Source organism: Pollachius pollachius (assembly GCF_949987615.1).
Source record: "Pollachius pollachius genome assembly, chromosome: 17".
In the NCBI taxonomy this organism is placed as follows: Eukaryota; Metazoa; Chordata; class Actinopteri; order Gadiformes; family Gadidae; genus Pollachius; species Pollachius pollachius.
In genome coordinates this window covers 18584952-18611707 of record NC_136950.1, presented here as the reverse complement: position 1 = coordinate 18611707, position 26756 = coordinate 18584952, and the positions used below count along the sequence as shown (strand labels likewise).

At 45.0% G+C, this 26756-nt stretch overlaps 1 protein-coding gene across 3 annotated transcripts; it reads left to right on the top strand.

The window, feature by feature from the left end:
* Positions 1 to 8778: 8778 nt before the first annotated feature.
* On the top strand, positions 8779 to 21140 carry LOC307088915 (butyrophilin-like protein 2; the record flags this gene model as incomplete). Of its 3 annotated transcripts, XM_079754977.1 has the most annotated exons (14): positions 14533 to 14609; positions 14741 to 14836; positions 15870 to 16071; positions 16317 to 16392; positions 16667 to 16984; positions 17101 to 17367; positions 17678 to 17977; positions 18290 to 18374; positions 18527 to 18567; positions 18884 to 18963; positions 19204 to 19276; positions 19547 to 19602; positions 19874 to 19933; positions 19985 to 21138. In XM_079754977.1, the coding sequence occupies 12 exons, from the start codon at positions 16069 to 16071 to the stop codon at positions 19991 to 19993; spliced, it is 1368 nt and encodes a 455-aa protein (XP_079611103.1). In that variant the 3' UTR covers positions 19994 to 21138. The 3 variants fall into 3 exon arrangements, with proteins under 3 accessions (XP_079611101.1, XP_079611103.1, XP_079611102.1); XM_079754976.1 differs by having other exon boundaries at positions 14543 to 14836; XM_079754975.1 differs by lacking the exons at positions 14533 to 14609; positions 14741 to 14836; positions 15870 to 16071; ... (1 more) ...; positions 16667 to 16984; positions 17101 to 17367 and adding exons at positions 8779 to 8866; positions 9765 to 10082; positions 10199 to 10465; positions 10779 to 11078 and having other exon boundaries at positions 19874 to 21140.
* Positions 21141 to 26756: the final 5616 nt, after the last annotated feature.

Below are 26756 nucleotides of genomic sequence, written 5' to 3'. Positions count from 1 at the left end.
AATGACTGAACTGGTAGCCATAAGGTCTAATCAGTCCAGTTAAAGGCTGATGTGTCCTGTCAGCAGACCAACAACAGTTAAAACTGAGAGAGGACGACACAGACAGTGACAGCACTGGGCAGTGTTGTGGTTCAGACGGTCTTGTTACTGACGGGGCTGGTCGTCGTTCAGGGAAGTAAGCTGGACCGAATATAAACCGTCTCTCTGGCAAACCTAATATCAAGAGTTCTTCTTTGTTTGGTTTGTTATGCTTTATATTTGGACTAGCACCAGAACTCAAACTAACAAATATTTTCCTAAAAATATAGCCCTTAGGTTTTACTAAGAATGTTGAAAAAAATAATATAATGAAATACAACATAAAATAATGTATTGTACATTGATTAAATCTGAAACGTTCAATTCCTACTAGAATTAATAGATTCTGGTGTAATGTATTACCTCATTGGAACTTTGCTCATACAGAAACCAAAGCTGTCTCTAAAGATTAACCCAGGTTCTCAGGTGGGTCAGGTGATGTGAGAGAAGGCGAAATAAAAGCAGACTTGGAAAGTTAACATGTGTGTTGCTGAACAAAAAATAAAAAGCTAGAGAACATAAATCCGTCGTCAGGATTAGTTAAGAGGATATGTTGTCTTTGACTCTCAGAATGCAGAGGTCTAAAGGTCATGTTTAATGAGCGATTCAATGAATAATCTATTATCAGTTATCACCATCAGAGTATTACTTATGGACCTGCTTCTAAAGTTAATGAAGAGTATGTGTACTGAAGAAAGTACCGGAGCCTATAAAGGACTGTATAATTACCAAAGGGATGTAATCTGACTCAAGGAATCTATAACCAAATAATATAATAAACCTGTGTACGTATTTAACTAAGAGTGAGAGGAGACCAAAACTACGTTTAACAATTTAATACAGACAATAGCCCTATAGATACACATTGAACACATTGCCATATAAACACTTCAATACACACTCACACTCTACCTCCCCAATGCTGTACCCTCCCTTTAACCCAATCACACAGCCCGCACCCACACAGACAGTCCGACCTGAGGCCCCTCGGTGGGCCTAACGAATGTCCTCGTGCTCGTAGTGCGGCGCCGCTGGATCGTTGGTGCACGTGGAGTGGGGGGGGGGAAGGGGGTGAGTCGAAACTGCCGGATACAAAGGGGGGCGTTGGAGAGGGGGGACACCTCCCTTGTAGATGGGGTGAAGATCGGCGGTTCTGCCTGGTAGGGGGGTTTGAACCCACCTCACGAACCTCGTCTGGATCGAGGGAGACCAGCCTCTTCCTGGGTCCCTCTGGCAACTGGGCCGCGAGCGCGTGTTCCTGGATAGCGCTCTTCACCGCGAGAAACACTAGCGGGCGAACGGACGGCAAACGCACCTCCGTCTGCCGATACACCGTGCTGCCGACAGCACGAAACACACGAATATTCCAACCCGCTACAGCCCTCGACTCCACGTCCGCACCGCGCAGCCTCCAACCGCAGGTTGCTAGCAAGAAAAAACCCTTTGCCAGTGGCCGACTACGCGAGACTGATCAATTGACTGCGCGAGTGACTGTACCACAGGTAGACCAAATCACTCCGCACAGATAGGTCCCATCACAAACAAACACACAACATGCCAAAACTTGCTGCACGGACCAAACCGACACAACAAAAAGGCAAAACAAAAGAAATGAGTAATACAACACCCCATTAACGTAAAATCAACCAGTACAGCACGATTCCACACAACAAATAAAATAAACGTTTAATCCCTGCAAGTATGAACTATAATTGCACTTATATGCAATTAAAGGGACAACAATATGAACATATGCAAACCTTCAGAACAGCCGCCCCCTGATTTATGGGAAGGAAATCAGTAATATTAAAATGAAGGTTGCTACACAAACTAATCAGGGGGGCTCAGGTCAGGGTGTGGGGGGAGCTCGATAAGACGAGCCACGGGTCGATGGTAGGTTCTTCGGCCTGTGTCCACTATCGCCGAGCGGACCCTTCCATCTTTCCCTTTGACGACAGTCTTCACTCGCCCCAGGAGCCAATGCGCTCTGGGTAACGCCGGATCTACAAGCATGACGGGAGTGCCAACTTCCAAGTTACTGCGCTCTCTGTGCCACTTGCAACGGCCTTGCATATTGGGAAGATATTCTGAAGTGTACCTTCTCCAGAACTGGTCAGCTACAGCCTGACTGTACTTCCAGGTACGATCACTGACGTCATCAGTTGAGGCATAGACGGCGAGTGGGAGAGCTGTGTCTGGCCGCCCCATGAGGAGAGAGTTGGGCGTGATGGGATCGAGGTTAGCCAGGTCGCTACTCGTGTATCCCAACGGCTTAGAGTTGAGGATGGCCTCCACTTCAACCAACACTGTGGCGAAGACCTCAGCTTTGGGGACCTGTCCTCCAAGGGCGAAGTTGAGAGCCGCTTTCACTGACCTGACCTCCCTCTCCCACACTCCTCCGAAATGAGGGGCGCTAGGTGGGTTGTACTGGAAGTCGATTTGGAGGGGGGCTAGTTCTTTCTTCACCTCTGTCATGTCCCTGTAGTTCTTCTTCAGCTCAGCTTCCCCACCGTGGAAGTTGGTCCCATTGTCGGAGAGGAGGACACAGGGACGCCCTCTCCTCCCGGTGAAACGACGGAAGGACATGAGGAAGCTGGCTGCTGACAGGTCTGCCAACACCTCTAGATGGATGGCGTTTGAGGTTAGGCAAGACGATGAGTTTGAGGTTAAAGACGATGCCCCATCGCTTGGCTGTTGTTCGTCCGACCTCGGCCCGGACAGAAAAGGGCCCAAAGCAATCCATCCCAGTATGATGGAAGGGCGCCTTGTTGATCTGGAGACGGTCTGCCGGGAGGTCAGACATCATCGGTATGACTGGCCTGGCTCTTAACTTGCGGCACTCTGTGCACCTGCTCTTGTAGCGGCGCACCGCCTCCCGGCCACGGAGTATCCAGTACCGCCTTCTCAGTTCAGCGAAGAGTCTCTCCGATCCAGGGTGATGCAATCTAGTGTCATGCTGACGGATGACCAGGTCAGTCACTGCGTGTTTTTGTGGCAACAAGATGGGGTGCTTAGTATCCTCGGTTAGACCCTGGGCCCTTCTCAGACGACCTCCGACCCGTAGAATGCCTTTGTCGTCCAATTCAGGGGCCAGCTGTCTCAACCGGCTGTCATTGGATAGCTCCACCTTCCGCTCCAGACATGCCATCTCTGTGGGAAAGACCTCTCGCTGCACCCTTTGCAGCACCATAACCTCTGTGGCAGCGTAGTCACCCGCAGTAAGGGGAGTCTTATCTTCCTTGTGGGAACTCTGATGGCGGAATGTCTGCTCTTGGAGCTCCTCAATTGTTTTTGCAGTCCTCAACGACTGGCCCGTCAGTAACTGCTGGGTCTTGGAGGCCCGTGAGGCGACAGAAGATGGACTTTCTGAGTTCTGCCCCCACCTCCGTGGGCTCTGGTTCAGGAGGACAGGGCCATTGCGACTCGGGCTTGGTGAGATACTCGGGTCCCTGGTGGTAGAGATTGGGAAGAGCCAGCTGCTTAAGGGTCGCGCCCCTGGTGATAATGTCAGCTGGGTTGACATCCGTCGCCACATACCGCCAGCGGGCAGGCCCAACAAGGTCCTGGATCTCTGTGATCCGAGTTCCCACAAAGGCTTTGTACTTGCATGAGGTCGATTGGATCCACTGTAGGACTGTGGTCGAGTCAGACCACATCGACACATCGTGCTGCTCCAGCCGTAGCTCCTCCTGTAGCAGTTGGCCCATCTGGGCTCCAATGACTGCGGCGCAGAGCTCAAGACGGGGTATCGACTGTAGCTTCTTCGGTGCGACTCTGCTTCTAGCGAGGGCATAGGACACATGGATAGTGCCGTCGGGCTCTACGGCATGCAGGTATGCCACTGCACCGTAGGCCAGCTCGGATGCATCGCAGAAGACATGTAGTGAGACTCGGCTGTGTGTCCAACTCACACCAGGAGGGAAGTAGCTCCTGGGGAGATCGATCTCTTGGAGAGTGGGGAGCTCCTCTTCCCACTTGGACCACCTAGTCTCGAGTGACTCCGGGAGGGGGTCGTCCCATTCCCTCTTTTCGGTCCACAACTCCCTTACGAGCACCTTGGCGCGGGTTGTGTATGAATTGATATATCCCAGGGGGTCGTACTGTCTGGCTAGTGTCCGGTAGATCGCCCGCATTGTGACGTATTTGCGGGGCTCTATCTCCTTATACCGGTAGCACAGTCTGTCCGTTTTGAAACTCCAGAGGAGGCCCAGCGTCATTTCATGCGCGTCGTCACTCGACTGAGTGACCCAGGTTTCGCTGCTGTCGGACTTTGCCTCGGCTGGGAGGTCCCTCAAGACCTCAGGGTCATTGCTTGCCCACTGGCGGACGTCGAAGCCAGCAGTAGCCAGGTGGGAACGCAGGTCGCGAACCAAGCGACGTGCCTCCTCCGGCGTCTCAGTGCTGTAGAGGCAGTTATCCACATAGAAACTGTGCAGGACTACATCAGCTACCCCCTCGGGTACGGTTCCTTCCATCACATGGGCCTGCATGGCGTAGATTGCGCAGCACGGGCTGCAGGTGGTGCCAAACGGGAGCACCTCCCACTGGTAGGTAGGGGGGGTCGCTGGGGTTCTCACCCCACACGAATCTCATAAGGGGCTTGTCCTCGTTCAACAGCAGGACCTGGTGGAACATGCGGCGTATATCTCCGCTGATTGCAGTCTGCTGCCGGCGAAAGCGCACCATGACTCCGAGTAAGGAGGGGGTCAGAGTCGGGCCTGGAAGAAGGTGCTTGTTCAGGTTCTGCTCACGGACTTGGAAGCTGCAGTTGAATACGACCCGATTCTTTCCATTGTGCTTCACATTATGGTGTGGGAGGTACCATGACTCGGCGCTAGCTTCCTCCTCCGCGGGTTCCAATTTCCGGACAAGCCCTGACTCGACTAGCTTTGTCATCTCTTCAGCGTAAGCAGCTGCAGTCTCCGGGTCCCTACCCAGTCTCTTCTCCGTGCTTCGCAGGCAGGGCATGGCTACTTCACGTGACACGCGGAAGGTTGGCATAGGTTCCTTTCGCAGTAGTGGTGTGGCATAACGTAGGACACCACGCGTCTCCACTCTGCGGGTCTTCTCCTTTAGAAGTGCCATGGCCATTTGATCTTCCTTAGAGCGCATGTGCTGTTTCCCGGTCTGAAATGGGGTGACGTCCAGTTGCCATAGCTTACGGACGTTCTCCATAAGTATCCCATCCTCGGCCCCGAGGTAGTGGGTTCGGGTCTGGCTGGGCTTAGTACTCTTCAGGTTGATGGGGCCTTGGAGGGTCCAGCCCAGTGGGGTATCTAGGGCAACGGGACAGCCTCTCGGGCCCGGCAGGATGCGTCTTGGGAGGGTGAGCCTGGCGTGGTCCGACCCAAGCAGGATGGTCGGCACCACTTCCTCTTCTTGGTCAAGCTCCAACTCGGACAGATGGGGGTACTTAGCCTTGAGGGCCTTTATCGGGTATCCGTACTTAGAAAGGCTCAAATCGGCTGCCGTGAACACGTCACACAGAGGATGCACCTCTCCTGGTCGTCCCCGCGCCATGATCTCCAGGGACACTATCTCACCTGCGACCTTGGTGGGCTCTGGCCTGATGGTGAGGATGTTCATTTGGTGGGGTCGACCCTTGAGTCCCAGGGCGTTGGCTGCTTCCTTCAGCAGGAGGGTGCATTCTGCGCCGTCGTCAATGATTGCGTAGGTCGACATCTCTTTACCATCATGGCCGGGCACGACCATGATAGGACGACCGGCACCATCTTGAGTAGCACCCGGGAGTTGTAACCACGCACTGGGCCTACGTAGTAGGTGCGACCCTCCTCTGTCTCAGCGGATGGGTCCTGGGGGGTCTCCCTGGTCTCTGGTTTATCCCTTCTGTCATTGAGATCATGGAGGACTGTGAGGTGCGTCCTGCCGCACTCCTTAATGCGACAGGGCCTCTTTAGGGTGCATTGCTTGGCCATGTGCTCGCGGGCGCACCTCCAACACCGTTTGTTGTCCTTGATCCACTGCTTCCTCTCTTCGGTGTTCTTCTTCTCGAACTGAGGACAGCGTTCGAGCCAGTGGGGCTCCGTGCAATATGGGCAAGGCGGTGGAGGTCTCTTATCGCCCTTCTTCTTCTCACCATTCTTAGGGCCGCCCCGTTCACCATGGGGGGCAGCCTTCTCTTCTGAGATGGTCGTCATCACCCTAACGGATCCTTCCCTCCTCCGGGAGGCTCGATCGGACCGTTCATGGCTGCCACACTTCGACTCAGCTTTCTTTGGGAGGCGGATGTGCTTCATCTCCCCTCTTAGGAACTCGGACAGCTCCTCTAGGCTGGCCGCCGGCTGGTCGGGATACAGCTGGTCGTGACGCCGCCGGAATCTCTCCTCTCTGTGTCTGGGTAGCTTCCTTATGAAGCGCTCTACCGTGGAGCCTGTGTTCAGCTCTCTGGTTCCAGTCGGTCCCTGTAGTTTCAGCATCGTAACCAGGGAACGGATGCGGAGGGTGTAGTCATCGAGAGCTGCATCGCTTCTGATATCTGGCAACTCCCCGAGGGCTTCAACCTCGTCGAGGATGTGGTCCCATGGACATCCCCAGCGGCGATCCAGTTCCGCGATGCTGTCAGTGTAGGGGGTGGGGGACTGGGCATGGGAGAAGCACAACCTCTTAGCTATCGGTAGCTTGCAGTGGAGATGGAGTGTGAGCCACTTCTGTTGTTCACTGTGGTATGCCTGCGGTTCTCCTAACAGGTAGTCCAGGCTCAGTCGCATCTCCCGATAGTTCTCCCTGCTGTCTTGGGTGAAGAAGGGAACAATGGAACCAGGCGGGTGGTTAGGGAGTGGGTCGTAAGGTCCCGTGTAATGCCGTACTGTTTTCGATGGTGAGGAGGGAGGGAGGGGGTGTGGGCTTTGCCGGTGACGGTCCAGCAGGGAGTCCAGGCGTTCATTGAGCTCTAGTTCCTCATCCACAGGTGTACTTTGGGGTCTCGGGCTCAGAACTTGAGGCGCCTCTCCATCCCTCCTGCTTGGATAAGGGGAGCTAGCATTGATAGGTGTTCGTGATATCCGGCCGGTGATAGTGCACTCTGGTTGGTGGGAGAGAGCTAGCTTAGCGAGTTCTAGGTTCTGTGTGGCCGCCCGTTGTAGTGCCTCTGCGGTAGCCTGGGCTTGACGCTCCAGACGCTCTTTGTCACCACGGACTTCTTGTCGCAGGTGCTCTTCTCTGGCGAGAGCGTCCTGGCGCTGGTGCTCCTGGCTATCAATCAACTGCTGGATTAGCCTCTCGGAGAGTGCACTCCCAACGCTCAATCGTTCTGAGTAGCCGCTACGCTGACTACCTGTCCGGCTGCCGTGGACGCTGCCCCGCCGGCTACGGGATTGACGAGACCTCTGGTCACTGGGCCTGCCTTGGAGAGGGGGGTCGATGAAGAACTCACCCGGTTGGAAGGCCTTGGGGTCGGTCCTGTTCAGTGGGACCTCAACTTCAGGCGGAATGATCCCCTTGCCAGTCTGTGAGCAGGCATCTTCAGATAGATCCTCCTCCTCCTCTTCATCATCTTCCTTATCCTCCGACTCGCCTTGGCTGTAGGTTTCTGATAGCGGAGGCTTGGCTGCTATCAGCCGCGGGCTCACTACTTTCACTGTCTCTTCTGAGGCTTTTAGTAGCGGGGAAGGGGGGTGTAAACGCACCTCCGTCTGCCGATACACCGTGCTGCCGACAGCACGAAACACACGAATATTCCAACCCGCTACAGCCCTCGACTCCACGTCCGCACCGCGCAGCCTCCAACCGCAGGTTGCTAGCAAGAAAAAACCCTTTGCCAGTGGCCGACTACGCGAGACTGATCAATTGACTGCGCGAGTGACTGTACCACCGGTAGACCAAATCACTCCGCACAGATAGGTCCCATCACAAACAAACACACAACATGCCCAAACTTGCTGCACGGACCAAACCGACACAACAAAAAGGCAAAACAAAAGAAATGAGTAATACAACACCCCATTAACGTAAAATCAACCAGTACAGCACGATTCCACACAACAAATAAAATAAACGTTTAATCCCTGCAAGTATGAACTATAATTGCCCTTATATGCAATTAAAGGGACAACAATATGAACATATGCAAACCTTCAGAACAGTATGCCTCCAACACCCCCATATTCTCTGATCTCCAGAACCCCAAGTGTGATGTGTGTTTGGGGGGAGCTGTGTACTGTCTTGTAGCTCCAAGCCAAACAGTGATTCGATCCTCCACTGGATCAAGATAAGTGGGGAGAAGCTTCAGGTCCACTCCTACGACCCCTCGTCGTGGTGTAATGTATAGGAGCACTCACTACCCTGTGCAGCCCGCTGCTGAGCAGCAGATACTCGTCAGCCCCGTATTGAAGACTTTTTAGAAATAATCAGGCGGATAAATTCTCTTAAAGATATGGTCAAGAGACTGGTGACCAAGTCTGAGACTTGGTCACCAGTTTGAGACCGATTGAGCAGTGTGTTTGTGTGGAAAATTTCAAAGGAATTAAAGTTACTTCAAGCACAGTGCGGAATGTCAGACTCGGGACACTCCAGGCGGTGCGCTGGAATATGATGCAACCATCACATTTCTCTCTCCTTGCCTCCTCCTTGCCCTCCTCCTCAATAAAAGGAATGCAGCTTGAGTCATATGTTAAATCTACTCTCTGGTTGAGCTGAGCTGCAGCCAACTGAGAGCCTCTATAGACAGAAAGGATCAACAAGATGAGAGAACTCAACAGAGTTCTGGTCCACACGGCCGTGTTGCTTATGGTGGAGGTCCTCGTTCAGGGAGGTAAGCTTGACAAAATGTATGAACTAATATGAAGGACGTTTCATTTCTTCAGATAATCTTAAAATCTAGGGATAGAACCTAAACCCTTTTTATCTTATCCTAGAATCAATCCTATGTTTATGCCGGTCTCTGCCAACCACATAGTGCACGTTCCACTCTGCTCCCAACACAGGCAGAGATATTTTTGTAACGTTGAAGTGTCTTTAGTATACTCTTCAACGCATTTCATGACATCGCTCGTTATAACGCTCATACACAATGACGGTAGACTACAAAGTCCTACAAAGTTCCTTGGGTCGTAACCATAGGGATGACACGCCCTTCCTTTGGTTGGCAAATTGGTTGGCAGAGGCTGGAAAAACAGCATTTTCTCTAACAGTGATGAAATGGAATAGATTACTATGCTGAAGATAATATACAACATATTTCAGCTTTGAAACAAGAAAAATAATTGGTGACGATTTTGGGTTCACTACCTCTTTTAGCAACAAAAGACAACGGAAACATAAACCTGCCTGATTACATTCACCAGCACAGTCAAGCATTGTTTGTAAGTCAAGCAAGTATTTGTTTAGTAAGGTGTACTGCTCTGAGATAGAATGAAAGTTAAAGTGGTTTGGTGTAAGTGAAAGTTTGGTATATACTGTATATCACATTGTTTACATGTATAGACGTAAACATAGCTATCACTAAGACAATATGCTATGGCAGGAGCTCTGCTACGACACGCGATCCTGTATTTCATGCCCGTGGGTATCTTTCCAACATTTTACACAATCACCAGAAACGCTTAGCTCTATTACTTGAAACTTTGAGGTTACACGTTTCCCTCAGTTATATATGCCTTTTCTAAAAAGTGAATAAGAAGTGTGTGCTGTTCTAACATCCAACCACGGTTGTACCCTTTGATCTCCAGACACACAGGTGGGCTGTGTGTTTGGGGGGAGCTGTGTGCTGCCTTGCCGCTTCCAGCCAAACAGGGATACGATATTCCACTGGGTCAAGAAAAATGGGAAGAACGTTCCGGTCCACTCCTACTACAATGTACTGGACCAACTGGAACACCAGAACCTTCTCTACAAGGGAAGGACCTCCCTGTTCCATGACCAGATCTCAGGGGGCAACGCATCCCTTCGTCTGTCCAGGGTGAACCTCCAGGACCAGGGCAGGTACCAGTGTTACGTCAATACTTCACCAGACCCCCTGGAGATATTCTTCACCTTTACAGTGAGAGGTGAGCTCAAGTTATATTTGTATTGGATGCCATCCTATAAATAAATATAAACGTTGTATTGAGAAAACGTTAGCTCTTTGAGTTTCTTGTTTTAATACGGTACCATGTTGTTGCAGCTCCTGTTGCTAGAGTGGACATTGTGCTACGGAACAATACTGTCACCTGTCAGTCTGGAGGAATCTACCCAAGACCACAGCTCACCTGGTCCGTCAGTCCTCGCCCAGCTACTGTCCTCCAGAACACAACCGAGGTCCATGAAGATGACCAGGGACTCTATGACATCAGCGGCTCCTTAAGGACTGTTAACAATGACACAGAATCGACGTACAGCTGCTCAGTCCAAAATGAACACAGTACAAGGAAAGTCACGATGAGGTTACAGCGTAAGTCTTTGAATATCAGAATGACAAGATTAGAACTGTGGCGATCCAATTTAGAGTGGTTGCAATTTAAGGGGAAACCATCCAACTCGCTAAAAGCTAACATAAGAGAGAACTACAAAGTCTATTCCGTTTCCGCTGAGAATTGGCAGAGAAGTTGGACCATTGACGTCATTGGTCTTTTTTTTTTTTGAACGATTTGTGTTCTCCATTGGTCAAAATAGGAAAAATGGTGTCATAGTTCAAAATCTCTGCAGATTTCATAACAATATCATATGTCTGTCTGTCTGTCCACTTGTGTGTCTATCTTCATCAGCTCCAATGCAAAGTGCTCCCAAGAGTGAGGTGTTACTCCCTTGTAACGCCTCGGGGCTCGATGACATCACCTGGACCTTCAACCACAACCAGACCATCCTCAGAAGACAAGCAGGACAAGAGAAGGTGGTGGAACCAGAGTGGCAGAAGCATGTAAGAGACCTGTCTGAATCAGGCAGCCTCCTGCTGTATGTGACCTCATCAGCCCAGAGTGAAGGGACGTACAGATGCACTCTCAGGTACGCAGACGAAGAAGACGTAACCTTCATTGAACTGAAGATACTGGAGGACCCTGTTGAAGGTAGCCCTTGGTGAAAATACAAAATAAATCAGTGTGATGCTAAAACATGTGGTGTGAAAGTGAAATCGGGCTCACAATAATTTGATGATGTCAATGTCTTTTGTTTTTACATTTTTCACACGGTAACTGATAAGTCACTTTAGACATTGTATTGAAAACATTGTTGACGATATAATGTTTAACCTGGAGCTACTTGAATGTATAATGCACCCCTGGTTGTTTTTATTATTATACTACTATTAATATGATAATAATAATAAATCTTATTATTATTATTATTATTATTATTATTATTATTATTATTATTATTATTATTATGGAAGAAATAATCGACTTCCCTTTCTCTGTTTCAGAAGGATCCAATAGAACACATTGGATCACATTAGGAGTTATCCTTTCAGCTATCATCGTTATCAGCATCATCATCTGGTAAGTATCAATGTTCTATTCAGTGAAACATTTTATTCAATGTGATTTTTTTCAAGAAAGTTGGTGAGGTTATTTCTGGGTCATTAATTTGTTGTATGGGACTGTGTGGTTTTACAAATATGATTGTGATGAAGCCATTACTAAACAGAACTACATTTTCTTTTAGGAGAATACAATTTAAACCAAAGAAAACAACAAAAGGTTAGCAACGAAAGCCCTCAATCCGGTACTTCAACCATCATATAACACCCGTCTGCATGTATCTCCAGAACGGAAGTGTAACAATGCTTCCCCAGAGACCATCTGGTCAGATTGAACCCAGGTCCTTCTTGTGAGGGAGCACGGCTGGACAAGGCTGAGGAAGTTGTCTGTGTTAAGGGTTAAACCTCCTGACTTTATCACCGTACCCTCAGACATAGCAGGGTTTGACTCGTCAAATGTTTCTATTTATTTAGTCATTTAGAAGAGTTGAAGTAGGGCAGGCCTATTGAACTGCTGGCCCACGGGCCACATCCGGCCCATCGATCATATGGATCCGGTCAGCAAATTATTTGCAGACTGTAAACAATCAAAATACATTTTCCCCGAAAAAGCTGTTCCTGAGCAGGATGAGAGCTGTATCAATTTAGTTCAATATGAAACTTTTATCCACCAAGCAGCTACATGTTTTTGCCTGTAATAGTCTTAACTTTATCTTCTCCATGTCTTGGATCTTCTACCGATGTCCCCAGCTGATGGAGAAGGTACTTCTGGTCTCCCATCTTCACCTCTCCTCCCTCCGGAGCTGGTACGTTCAGCTAATTATTTGTGGTCGCTTTGTAATTGTTAATACACTAATACGTTGTCATTATTATTGTTATTACTGTTGAATCTTACAGTTACACCTAGTTATTAATTCAATATATGTCTTAGTCAAATTCCATAAATTGTAGTTGCCCAGTGCTACCTTATTTGCAGTAGAATGCCAAAGGACTTAATGCAGTGGTGTAACAATATTGTTGAACTGTATGTTTGAATACAGCCTGCAGGTCAAGCAACATCCAGCACCACATCCAGCCCTCCAGTGAAACACAGCCTGCAGGTCAAGTAACATCAGTTAATTAATACCACTATATCCCAATGTTTCTAATCCCAATGGAATGGTCAGGGTTTTGCATTTTCCATTGGTCAATTTAGGAAAAAAAAAAAAAAAAGGTGTCATGGTCCAGTGTTTCTGCAGATTTCATAACAATATCTTGTGTGTCTGTCTCTTTCTGTCTATCTCAATCAGGTGATACTGCGGTGCTTGGAAGTTGACTGGGTGTGGTAGGGGCTGATTCTGACCTCTGAGTCCTCTGCTGAGCCGGTTAGCGGTCTGTAATCCAATACTATCCCCTAGTGGCCGGTGGTAAACTCTGCAGTGTGTGTCGGAGCGGGCCCAAGTCGTATGGAGGGGATTTGTGCGGTGGTGGATTGGTACTGTGAAGGGAGCTTACGTATAAGGCGATCGTCCGGTGAGGATGGGGTCTGGGAAGTGTGTCTTGGTGAGGGTGGGTGCTGAGAGGTGCTTCCTGGTGAGGACTGGGCCTGTGATGTGCCGGGGGTTGTCTCCGCAACTGACGTCGACGGTGGGTTGTCCCGTTGCTGGGTTTGCATTCGGCGCACGTCAATACCCCCTGCTCCCTCTAGTGCCTCGGAGCCCAGCACCCCAGTTACACGCTCCTCCAAGGGGGTGAGGTCTGGAAGACTGACCTTGCCAAAGCCGGTCTTCTCTCGCTCTTTTCAGAGTGTTGATGCCTTATATTTGATGCCTTACATTTGGTTTGACTGGTGTAGTCGCGCCACTAGTTTGGGACATCGTTGATGGTTCTCACACCCCCAATACCGACTGCGTTCACCCGCTCGGCGACCTCCTCCCAAGCCCTCGTTTTGTCGGCATTAGAAATCGAACTCCGGAGAGTAGAGAAAAGGATAAGCATTTTCTTCGCAACCCCGTCCACTAATGTGCACATTTCTTGTGCGGAAAAAATTGGTTTACGCGTCATAGTTATTGTAGGCTGTCCTGTCAACAGAGAATGGCCTTAAATAATGTTGGCCACAGATTATCTTCACCTGATTCAATTTAATGAATCGATCTAATTAATTGATTGGAAGCAGGAACATCCGTGAGCGCCATAATGAAGTGAATAAATCTAACAATTAGTCAAAGATCAAGGGCTTGCACTACTATATTGTGCGTTCTGAGCTTGTTTCATTGTCAAAATGTATATTTGTAAATCATATAATATGATAAATGTCATGTCCACAATTTCTTTCGGCATGTGTTCTGATATAGGCCTTTTCACTTTATTTATTAATTTGTTAATGATAGGGCTAGGCTATTTCTTATTTATTGGTCATTTCCTGAAGCACAGTCCACAATCTGTGGACTGTCATCAAAATAAATATATAGGAATTAATGTTCCAATGGGGAAGGTTGAAGCCAAATCCATAATTAAATCTGTATTCATACAAAACTGGCAAAGAGAATGGGAAGAATACCTTAACGCTAGACACTACCATAAAGTACTGATGAATGTGACATGGAAAAGGTTTAATTCAATAAGCTTAAGCAGAAGGGAAGAAGTGGTTTACACCAGACTTAGATTAGGACATACAGTTTTTAATGCAACCTTACAAATAGTAGGGAAGGGTAACGGATTATGCATAGAATGCCAAGACAAAGAAGACGTAGAACATGTACTTTTTGCATGTGAGAAATATAATGTTAGTAGAGCAATATGGCAGGAAATTGAAGGAGAGAACTCAATTCATGATATACTTGAAGAAAAGGGGATGACAAGGGAGAGACTTAAAGCCTTGTTTATTTTTCTTATTGCTGATATAATGAAAAGAATATAATAATTATTATTTGCTTTCATTCATTTATTCATTTTATTTTTAAATTATACAAGTATAGATTCTACGAAGTGCAGTATTACACAATCCTATACAGTTGGTGGCGGTATACAAAATAAAATGGTAAACTACCACGAAGAAGAAGAAGAAGAGGAAGAAGCACACTTCAGTAAATATCTGTTCACTATGTATTAGCTGCCCAAACGAAAGCTAATCAACGAAGAGGTAAGCTACGTATTGCTGTGTTAGCTGGAGATTTTTGGGAAACACTCGTACTTCGGCTGCTGCATAGTACAACTGGGCTTAGTCGGCAAAATGCCAACTTCCATTCTGTTTTGGAAAACACCCTGAGTCAGACGGCTGAGAGATGACGTCAGAGACAGTGACCGCGCTGGGCAGTGTTGTGGTTCAGACGGTCGTGTTACTGACGGGGCTGGTCTTCGTTCAGGGAGGTAAGCTGGACCGAATGTGAACCTCTGGCAAACCTAATTGTGGTGGCTAAAGCTCCCTTGTTGTGATCAGTAAATATCTCTAAACATGTCCAGTCACTTAACCACTCTATAACAGAAGGAACGAGGTCTACGCGTGTGTACTGTGTTGAAACGACGGTAGAAGAACAGTGCGTTCGCTCCGTCGTTACCGAATGAAACAAATAAACAACACAGTTTTACGCTCCCTAAATGCGCGTACCCTACGTCATAACAGCGCGCTCTAAAGCAACTAATATGTCCTATGCATCTCCAATAATTCTAAGCAACGAAAGCAAGTACACTAAACAGTTATTAAACTAAAATGCAAAACAATTAGTCAATCAATATAATAAACAATCACTAAATATTCATCTAAATAATATAATATCTAAACCTGAGTCTAAATTACAATATGGCAAAATGGCACTAACACCAATATCAAGAGTTATTCTATGTTTGATTTGTTATGCTTGATATTTGGACTTGCACCAGAACTCAAACGGACAAATCTTTTTTGTACAAATATATCCTTTAGGTTTACTTATAATGTTGAAAATAATACCATTAAATACAAAACATTTTCTTTATTGTTCATTTGTTGGAGCCAGGAATGATTTTATTGTAATATTATAAGGTTTGTGATGGTTAATATTTGTGGTATTGTTATTCGTTAAGGTTTTTAATGTTATTGATTATTCCGTGAACGTGTCGTGATTGAGAGCTGGGTCACGCTGCTATGAGCGGTGCACCTATGGACCGTTACCAGGGGCGGTTCTAGGGGGTGGCAGAAGGGGCCATCATTTTGGGCCAGAAACCCAAAATGATGTAATATAGACAATTGCATTAACCAATGAAACATTTCAAATGTATAATATTGGCAATTGCTGTAACTGAAGGAAACACAACTTAGTACTATGCTGCTGAAATAAATGCTGTAACGGGATTAAGCCAATTATTGTATATTTTGTTTTTGAGAGCCGTTACTTAGTACTAAACTAAACATTTTGTGTCCCAGGTTCAATGTGCCCCTCCAACAAAACAACTGGCCCCAGTCTGGCCCCCCCATGAAAAATGGTCTAGAACCGCCCCTGACCATTACACACCTGTACACCTGGTTACCTGTTCCCGTGTTCCTGTGTTCACCTGCTTAGCTGTTCACCTGTACACCTGTTCATGTGTTCACCTGTCCGCCTGTATGGAGGAAGAGAGGCTGAATGGTTCGCCATAATTTTTGTTGACCGCAACATTCTTTTGATCACTGTTATTAATTTTGATTATACTTTGTGCACATTCTAATATGTTGATACTTTTCATTGATTAAATTTACACCTCAGTCTCAGCGACTTTTAATTTGCTTTCCTGCAGTCGCTACACATGAATTAAATCTGAATCTTTCCTTTCGGACTAGAATGACTAGATTCTTGTATAATTTTTGACTTCATTTTAAACTTTGCTCAAACAGAAACCAAAGCTGTCTGTAAAGATTAACCCAGGTTATCAGGTGGGTCAGGTTGAGAGAGAAAAGCAGACCGGGAAAGGTAAAGTCACTACGTTGAAAAAGGTGTGTTGAACAAAAAATAAACTCTAAAAGGGTATCAGAGAACATTAGTCTGTCATCTGGATTAATTAAGAGGACATAGTCGTCTTTCAACGTCAAAGATTGCAGAGATGTAAAGTTCATATCTTATGAGCGACTCAAGATAATTTATAAACGAGTAGTAAATGGTGAACAGCTATCACCATCATAGTATTACTTATGGACCTGCTTATAAAGTTAATGCCTCCAACACCACCCTGTTCTCTGATCTCCAGACATCCAGGTGGGCTGTGTGTTTGGGGGGAGCTGTGTGCTGCCTTGCCGCTTCCAGCCAAACGGTGATAAGATCTTCCACTGGATCAAGATAAGTGGGGGGAAGCTTCAGGTCCACTCCTACTACAATGACCAGGACCAACTGGAATACCAGGACCCTCTCTACGAGGGAAGGACCTCCCTGTTCCATGACCAGATCTCAGGGGGCAACGCATCCCTTGGTCTGGCCAGGGTGAACCTCCAGGACCAGGGCAGGTACCTGTGTTACGCCAGCACTTCAGAGTACAACCAGGAGACCTTCGTCATCCTGACAGTGAGAGGTGAGCTCAAGTTCTATTTGTATAGGATGTCGTCCTATAAATGAATATAAACGTTGTATTGAGCAGACGTTAGCTCTTTGAGTTTCTTGTTTTAATGTGGTACCATGTTGTTGCAGCTCCTGTTTCAAGAGTGGACATTGTGCTAGAGAACAACACTGTCACCTGTAAGTCTGGAGGAATCTACCCAAGACCACAGCTCACCTTGTCCGTCAGTCCTCGCCCGCCTACTGTCCTCCAGAACACAACCGAGGTCCATGAAGATGACCAGGGACTCTATGACATCAGCGGCTCCTTAAGGACTGTTTACAATGACACAGAATCGACCTATAGCTGCTCAGTCCAAAATAAAGACAGTGCAAGGAAAGCCACGATGAGGTTACACCGTAAGTCTTTAAATCCAGAGAACAGTCAGAAATAAAATGTATATTTTCAATGGCGGCAACTTAAAGGGGCCTGTCACGCTTGCTAAGGCTGACATAAGAGAACTGCTGCAAATGTGTGCTGTGAAAACATTGCGGTCTGAATCATCTAATGCATGGCAGAATAGTCGGACCATTGACATTATTGGTCAGGGATTTGCATTCTCTATTGGTCAAATTAGGGAAAATTGTGTCATGGTCCATTTTCTCTGCAGATTTCATAACAATATCATACGTCTGTCTGTCTGTCCACTCGTGTGTCTATCTTCATCAGCTCCAATGCAAAGTGCTCCCAGGAGTGAGGTGTTACTCCCTTGTAACGCCTCGGGGCTCGATGACATCACCTGGACCTTCAACCACCACCAGACCATCCTCAGAAGACAAGCAGGACAAGAGAAGGTGGTGGAACCAGAGTGGCAGCAGCGTGTAAGAGACCTGTCTGAATCAGGCAGCCTCCTGCTGTATGTGACCTCATCAGCCCAGAGTGAAGGGACGTACAGGTGTACTCTCAGGTACGCAGACGAAGAGGACGTAACCCACATTGAACTGAAGATACTGGAGGACCCTGTTGAAGGTAGCCCTTGGTGCAAATACAAAATCAATCAGTGTGATGCTTAAACTTCTGTGGTGTGAAAGCGTTATCGGGCTTACAATACTACAATACTTTTGTTTTTACAATTTACTAGGCCGGTAACTAAAGTCACTTTAGAAAATGTGTCAGAAACATTGTTTACTGGGTAATGATTAACATGGAACTACTTGAATGTAAATTGCACCTCTTGTTAATATTTTTTCATTGTTGTACTATTATTAATAATGGAAAGAATTATAAAAATTTGAATTATTATTCTGGAAGAAATAATGAACTTCTCTTTCTCTGTTTCAGAGGAATCCAATAGATCACATTGGATCACATTAGGTGTCATCCTTGAATTTATCCTTTCAGTTATCGTCATCAGCATCATCATCTGGTAAATATTAATGTACAGTATTTTATTAACTGTGATTTTGTCCAGAAAGTTGGTGAGGTTATTTCTAGGTAATTTATTCGTGATGTGGGACTGTGGTTTAACAAATATGATTGAGATGAAGCCATTGCTAATATATCTCTTTTTACACTTAGGAGAAAAAAAGCCAAACAACGCGACGAAAGCCATCAATACGGTACTTCGAACCCTCAGACATAGCAGGGTTTGACTCGTCATATGTTTATCTATTTATTTAGTCATTTAGAAGAATTGAAGTAGGGCAGGCCTATTGAACATCCGGCCCATCGATCATTTGGATCCGGCCAGCAAATTATTAGCATAACGTAAACAATCAAAATAAAATTTTCCCCGTAAAAGCTGTTTCTGAGCAAGGATTAGAGCTCTTTCAATTTAGTCCAATATGAAACTGTTTTATCTACTCGATAAAATATATTCAGCTACATGTTTTTGCTTGTAATAGTCTAACTTTATCTTCTCTATAACTGTCTTAGATCATGTACTGATGTTCACAGGTGCTGGAGAAGGGACATCTGGTCTCCCATCTTTACCCCACCTCCTCCCTCTGGAGCTTGTACGTTCAGCCAATAATTGATAGTCTCTTTGTAATTGCTAATACACTACACTGCTTTGTTGTCATTATTATTATTATTATTATTGTTTAATCTTACAGTTACACCTTGTTACTAATTCAATGTTTGTCTTAGGCAAATTATATAAAGTTTATTTGCCCAGTGCTACCTTATGCAGTAGAATGCCAAAATAATTAATGCAGTGGTGTTACAATATTGTTGAGCTGTATGTTTGAATACAGCCTGCAGGTCAAGCAACATCCAGCACCACATCCAGCCCTCCAGCTCCCTCTAGTGAAACACAGCCTGCAGCAGGTGAGTTGTGTTAATTGTATGTTACAGCTGCAGTCAGGTAATTAATACCAATATATCCCAATGTTTCTAATCCCAATGGAATGGGTCAGGGTTTCGCTTCTTCCATTGGTCAATTTATGAAAAATGTTGTCATGGTCCAGGATGAGAGTTGTTAAAATTTTGTCCTAAAGGAAACCATTTTGTCGACCAAGCAGCTACATGTTTTTGCTTGTAATAGTCTTAACTGTATCTTCTCTATAACTGTCTTGGATCATCTGCCTATGTCCCCAGCTGCTGGAGAAGGTACATCTGGTCTCCCGTCCTCACCTCTCCTCTCTAAGGAGCTTGTACGTTCAGCCAATTATTGGTGGTCTCTCTGTATTTGCTACTACACTGCTCTGTTGTCATTGTGGTCATATTATCTTATTATATATTATTATATATATAATATTATATGTATTGTTGAATGTTACAGTTACACCTTGTTACTAATTAAATGTATGTCTTAGGCAAATAATATAAAGTCTATTTGTACAGTGCTACCTTGTATGCAGTAGAATGCAAAAGGACTTAATGCAGTGGTGTAACAATATCGTTGAACTGTATGTTTGAATACAGCCTGCAGGTCAAGCAACATCCAGCACCAGATCCAGCCCTCCAGTGAAACACAGCCTGCAGGTCTAGCAACATCCAGCCCTCCAGCTCCCTCCTGTTAAACACAGCCTGCAGGTCTATTAACATCCAGCACTACAGCTCCCTCTAGTGAACCACTGCCTGTAGGTCTATTAACATCCAGCCCTCCAGCTCCCTCCAGTGAACCACAGCCTGCCGGTCTAGCAACATCCATGTAATACAATTTGCAGATGACACAACAGTGCTTGGCCTCATCACCGGGAATGATGAGACTGCATATAGGCAAGAAGTCCAACTACGGGCAGCATGGTGCAGCAGCAACAACTATGGAAGAAATGAATGACTATATTCTAAGGTAAACCTTGATTATTATTAGGCCTATATATCTAATGGTAGAAAGCATCTAAAAACGTCTCTGGACTCTTATCTAGGACTTGACACAGCGTCAGGGAGTCTGGGGTCTGAGCGTGACTTAGAAGCCAACACGTCACCAGAGGCTATGGGGTCAATGCGTGCTGACGTCAGCCTGGTGTTTTAGATTAGTGTTGCCAGCCACTCGCTTAAAGAAATTTATGACTGATCGGCCATGGGAGGCCGTGGGCGGACACCTCAAACAAGAAACAACTTTGTACGTGAGGATGAAAAAGAGGCCGGGATCGGTTGACCGGCAGTGCTTTGCAAACTACTCGGCTTTGTTGTTGTCTTTGTAACGATAACGTTTTTTTGTCATACTTGCTCCGTTAGTTGAAGTGATAGAGCGCGGTTATTTTCTACCACACAACCTGGCCCCCAACACAAAAAAGACCAAGGAAGTAATTCTGGATTTCTGTAAGACCGGACAACTGAACCACTCCCCACTCCTCATTGGGAAGGAGGTGATGGACATTGCAATTATTTAATTATTTAAATTATGTATCCATGTGTAAATTGGTGGACAACTAAAACTACCTGCTTGTTTGTTTTGCTCTAACAACATTTCATTGTTATTCTGTAACAACGACGAATAAAAACTGAACTGAACTGATCCAGCCCTCCAGCTCCCTCTAGTGAAACACAGCCCGCAGCAGGTGAGTTCTGTTAATTGTATGTTACAGCTGCAGTCAGTTAATGAATACAAATATATCCCAATGTTTCTAATCCCAATGGAATGGGTCAGGGTTTTGCATTTTCCATTGGTCAATTTAGGAAAAAAAGGTGACATGGTCCAGTCTCTCTGCAGATTTCATAACAATATCTTGTCAGTCTCTTTCTGTCTATGTCAATCAGGTGCTACTGTGGTGCTTAGAAGTTGACTGGGTGTGGTAGGGGCTGATTCTGACCTCTGAGTCCTCTGCTGGGATTAGAGTCTGCTGCTATGTTGCCCGGTGTCTTCATCTGAGATGGACTGGGAGGATATATTTATTCTGTACCAGAGAAAGACTGAAAAGGTCAAACGGACCATGTGATGGGTACAACCGAGGCAACCTCAGCACCACCACAACAACAACAACAACAACAACAACATGGACAACCTTGGTGACACACCACAGAGCACATGTCCAAGAGCGCAGACACATGTCTCTGGATTAATGGGATTGAAGTTTTCTGATCAAAAACACAAATATTTCTAGTTGTAATGCATTCATTGTGTCTACACTTTAGATAAATATTAATAGTTTTCTTTTATCACACACATATATTGGTAGATGTTATTTTCTTTACCTTGACATGTTTTAACGGATATACTTCCGTCTTCATCAGAAGGTCACACGGGTGTATTAGTGTGACGCGTTCTTATCATATATCATCACATATCATATATGTGTCTGTGATAAAAGAAAACTAAAAATTTACAAATATTTCTAGGTTGCTCACCTGACAAAACGTGAGTTTTTGTCATCCTTATGATCACACTATGTTTTCTGCCATGAGATTTGTGACAAATCGTGAAACTAAAATTTAAAGTTTAGGCTATGAATGGGTGAATGGCTACTATGCGTCCATTATCTTAGTGTAGCGTCAGTGGCATTGGACGGATTACACCTAGTGTTATTTATTAATATTGTTCATTTTATTTGTATTATAACCTTGTAATCAACCATTTTCAATTATTCTTTGTAAATGTAAATTGGGGTTTTCCATTTTCTTTTTATGTCACAAACACTCATACACTGCATCTGGTGCTGTGCAGTTTTTTATGTTTAAACTATTAATCCATAAAATCTGAATGAATAATTTACACATAATAACCTCATAAATTGTCCAGAATTCTAATATTAGACTTAACCTATTATTATTAACAGGATTTACGGATTTTACTATATTCTATAATTCCCACTATTCTGAAAGGATTACAAGAAAGTTTCCCTTATTGTTGGCCTCCCAATTAAACAATTTAGAAGTTTCTTTAAAATTAAAATGCCTCTTTCCACTCAAACAAACCTCAGATCTCTGATATTATATGTTTTGAAATCAATATAACATACCCCTAATTGCTTTTACAAAAAAATAATAAATGTATCCATGACTCGTATTGAAAATGACCAAAGCCAATCAAATGAGTGGCAGCCAGGAGGTTTACTCAGTCCAGGTCAAAGGTTGTCGTGTCCTGGTCCTGTCAGCAGACCATCAACAGTTATACCTGAGAGAGGACAACACAGACAATGACGGCACCGGGCAGTGTTGAGGTTCAGACGGTCGTGTTACTGACGGGGCTGGTCGTCGTTCAGGGAGGTAAGCTGGACCGAATATAAACCGTCTCTCTGGCAAACCTAATATCAAGAGTTATTTTGGTTTGTTATGCTTGATATTGGGACTAGCAGCAGAACTCAAACTAACAAATCCTTTTGTAAAAAATGTGTTATTCATTGATTAAATCAGAAACTTCCACTTCCTACTAGAATCACTAGATTATCGTATAATTTTTGACCTAGCAAAGCTGTCTCTAAAGACTAACCCAGGTTCTCAAGTGTGTCAGGTTGTGTGAGAGAATGCGAGAGATAAGCAGAATGGGAAAGATAACGTGTGTTGCTGAACAAAAAATAAGCTAGAGAACATAAATCCGTCGTCTGGTTAGTTAAGAGGACATAGTCGTCTTTGACTCTCAGATTGCAGAGGTCTAAAGGTCATGTTTTATGAGGGATTCAAGATAATTTAGTAGTCATTTATCACCATCATGTGTTTTCACGCACAGAGAACAGTGTTGTAGTGTGTGACACTGGCCACTAGATGTCAGGGTAAGGTCTCTGTTCGAAGCCGATTCAAAGGCACATTAACCTTGGCTCTAGTCTGTTTACTGAGCACGTATTAGGAGTATTAGCTAAGAGCCAATAAAGCCACACACACAGCACTCCCTTGTGTTTGAGGATATGTCTGAGGATTAGCCTACTGTACTAGAAACTACAGCCTTGTGAACGCACTTCAATCGGTTCACCTGCCAGCACTGACACATCTTGAAAAGTTCGACCATGAGGCCTACTCTTCAAGCTTAAATTAATAAAAAAAAATAACACCCGACTTAATTGTTTGGCCCTCTGAACTCCTTCCAGTGTGACGACCCGGTGAAGACACAGGCGATGAACCGGCTCAGCATCTACGTTACACCTGTTTCCTCCATTTTGGATGTGGTATAATTTCCGCTGGGCTTGGACCACCATCTTTATGAAGACAAACTTTCGTGATGAAGAGTACAACTCAAAGGCTCTGTTCATAGATTGCTCTGTTCATAGAACTTGAAGTTTGGCTTTAGCTAATAAAGTTAGGTTCTGGAGAAATAAACTGTGCGTTGAGTTTGCGAACAGCAACATTTGCAAATGTCTGTCCAATGCAGGTCTACGTGGTACAGTTTAATCTAATTCAAGCCTTGTGGTCATTTTTCTATCTTCTACAGACAACAGTCCAGCAGATACTGACATGGAACCAAAGGAAGGACAAAATGGAGATCGTTAGAAGAGCATGGCTACCAGACTTTGTTAAGACGATGGAAAGCCCAGGCACCTGGCAGTTTAACCGGCTCCTTTAGTTTGGTTCCACTAACCTGGTACCCCGGGTTAGTGGAAGCCCCTCGGAGCCATTGGCTCACACTACTTTGTGAGCCAATGGCTCTGCACATACTAATAACATACAGGAAGATGAGGTGTGTTTGATTTCCCTGTGAAGAACTCGGTGGCAGCTGTTCAGTGATATTAAGCTGTTAACTACGTTTGTTAATAGTTTCTGTGTGAAGAGCAATTCAGTCCTATAGAGTACGCACACATACACATACACACACACACAAACACACACTGTGCAGAGCAACTCACCTTTCCATTCAACAACTGACTTTTTCAAAGAAGTACAATAGTTAGTAGAAGTTGTTTGGGCTTCAGTCTTAAAATATAACCTGACACGTTAAGATATATTTGAATCAGTTCACTGTTTCCCGATACCAGCAGCACCCCAAGTTGCTATATTCCTATGTAGCAAGGTGGCAAATGTATACTGGCATTGCTGGTGTGTTACACCGTAACGCACAACCCAGTTTTAAGTTGTAGCAAAAACCGAGTTATTATGGTATGCCCTTTGTGGTGCAATGTGTGCTTAGTGTACGCTAGACGCAGGACAGCCTTGCCTGCAGCGGGCTGCTGTGTGTTTTTGCATTCCTCATTTGGGTTTCTGCTGATGCAGCCGGTGGCTAATCCAATCCTTCAGAGGAGCAGGCAGGCGATCAGAGGGGACCCGTCACTCAAAACAACATCAGTGGTCGAACATTGTTCAGAAAGACACACGACAACCACACTGTATTACAGGGTACATTCGTTTACTGTTCATTAACCTTAGTTCATGTGGTAATAAGCATAATTTATTATATACCACCAGTATAGGGGTTAGGGATATGTCTTTGTATGACAGTTCAGTTGATCTGAGCAGTCAAACGCTCTGATGGAGATCTCCTCCATAGTCATCGTATTAAACCTGCCCAAATATAAGATAAACGGTTGTGGCCGGGGTTAGGTGTGTAATGAATGAATAAATACCTTAGTAAACATGAACCCCACGCCCTAGTTATCATGAACACCATTAGAAAACATGAACACCATTAGTAAACATGAACCCCATCACCTAGTTATCATGAACACCATTAGTAAACATGAACCCCATCACCTAGTTATCATGAACACCATTAGTAAACATGAACCCCATCACCTAGTTATCATGGACACCATTAGTAAACATGAACCCCATCACCTAGTTATCATGAACACCATTAGTTAACATGAACACCATTAGTTAACATGAACCCCATTAGTCAACATGAACACCATCACCTAGTTAACATGAACACCATTAGTCAACATGAACACCATCACAACACCATTAGTAAACATGAACACAATTAGTAAAGGATCACCAAATCTTAAATTAATTGTAATTAACCATTAGTTTATTGTTAATTAACTTCAGTTAGTGTTTATTACTGCATAAACAAATGTTACTTGATGTACCCTGTCTGTAAAGTGTTCTTATTATTAGTTAAAATATTAATAAGTGTTTAGTTGGATTCTAAGCATTCATTTGGTAGACATGTATCCTGACACTGGTAGTTGTTTGTTTCCTGTGACTGTGTTCTCGGATTCCCGGTAGATTTGCCACCAGTGGCAACCTGGGCATCGTTCCTACCTCACGGGGCCTATTCCACCCCGGTCCAGCAGAGGGCGCCTCCCCTCACCCCGACACGCTACTATTAAGGGATTTAAACACTTTTATTAAAAGGGACTTACAGTGAAATCACGTCAGCAGCAGGTCAGGGATCAGCATCTTTCACAGGGATACCAAGGTGGAGGGAAAATTCCTTCCCCTTGTATGGAAACAGCACATCACTTACTAACTGACTAACTGAAGCCCTTTCTACAAAATCTGTTATATATAAAGTCTACATCATAAATAAATATGTAACTATTATGTAACTACTATAATAGTTATACTATAACGACTACACTATGCAGGCCCTGCTGTCACAGCCAATAGCCAAACAGCCAAAAGCCAAATATCCACAACATTTGAGGAGATTTCCTATAATTACGGTAACATAGATGTCACTTTGGCTGTGGGACCTTTAATGAATCCTACCCTATTACCCACCTTTTATAGGCCACGAAGACCACAGTGGGTCACATTATGAATAGTGATGGAAACCCACCAGTAGCATGAACGTTGTTTCTTTTTACATGAGCTGTTAATGACCTTAAAGCCACTCCAGGTCCCCTTAGTAGGCTAACGCACTTATTACTGTGACATTAGTGTGTTTTTGTTATGTATGGACGGTGTGTGTGTGTGTGTGTGTGTTATATCCAGTAATAACACATTAACACACAGTCTTCACAACAGTTTGTATTGTTCACTGATTGCAAAATACATTATTTTCTATTATCTTAGAAAACTTCTTAAATTGTCATAGTATTAGTCGTGGTGACATCTCTCTCTCTCTCTCTCTCTCTCTCTCTCTCTCTCTCTCTATCACACTCTCACACACACACACACACACACACACACACTATATATCCCTCTCTCTTTCAATTTACAATTCAATTCAACAAAGCTTTATTGGCATGAGAAATAAAAAATTACATTGCCAAAGCAGGTAAACAATAAAGAGGTCAAAGTATAAAACGTAAAATACAAAATAGATAAACATATGTTATTCTCTCTCTCTCTCTCTCTCTCTCTCTCTCTCTCTCTCTCTCTCTCTCTCTCTCTCTCTCTCTCTCTCTCTCTCTCTCTCTCTCTCTCTCTCTCTCTCTCTCTCTCTCTCTCTCTCTCTCTCTCTCTCTCTCTCTCTCTCTCTCTCTCTCTCCCTCCCTCTCTCTCTGCAGCCGTCCTCCTCACCGTACGTGACGTCGTTTCCTCTGTC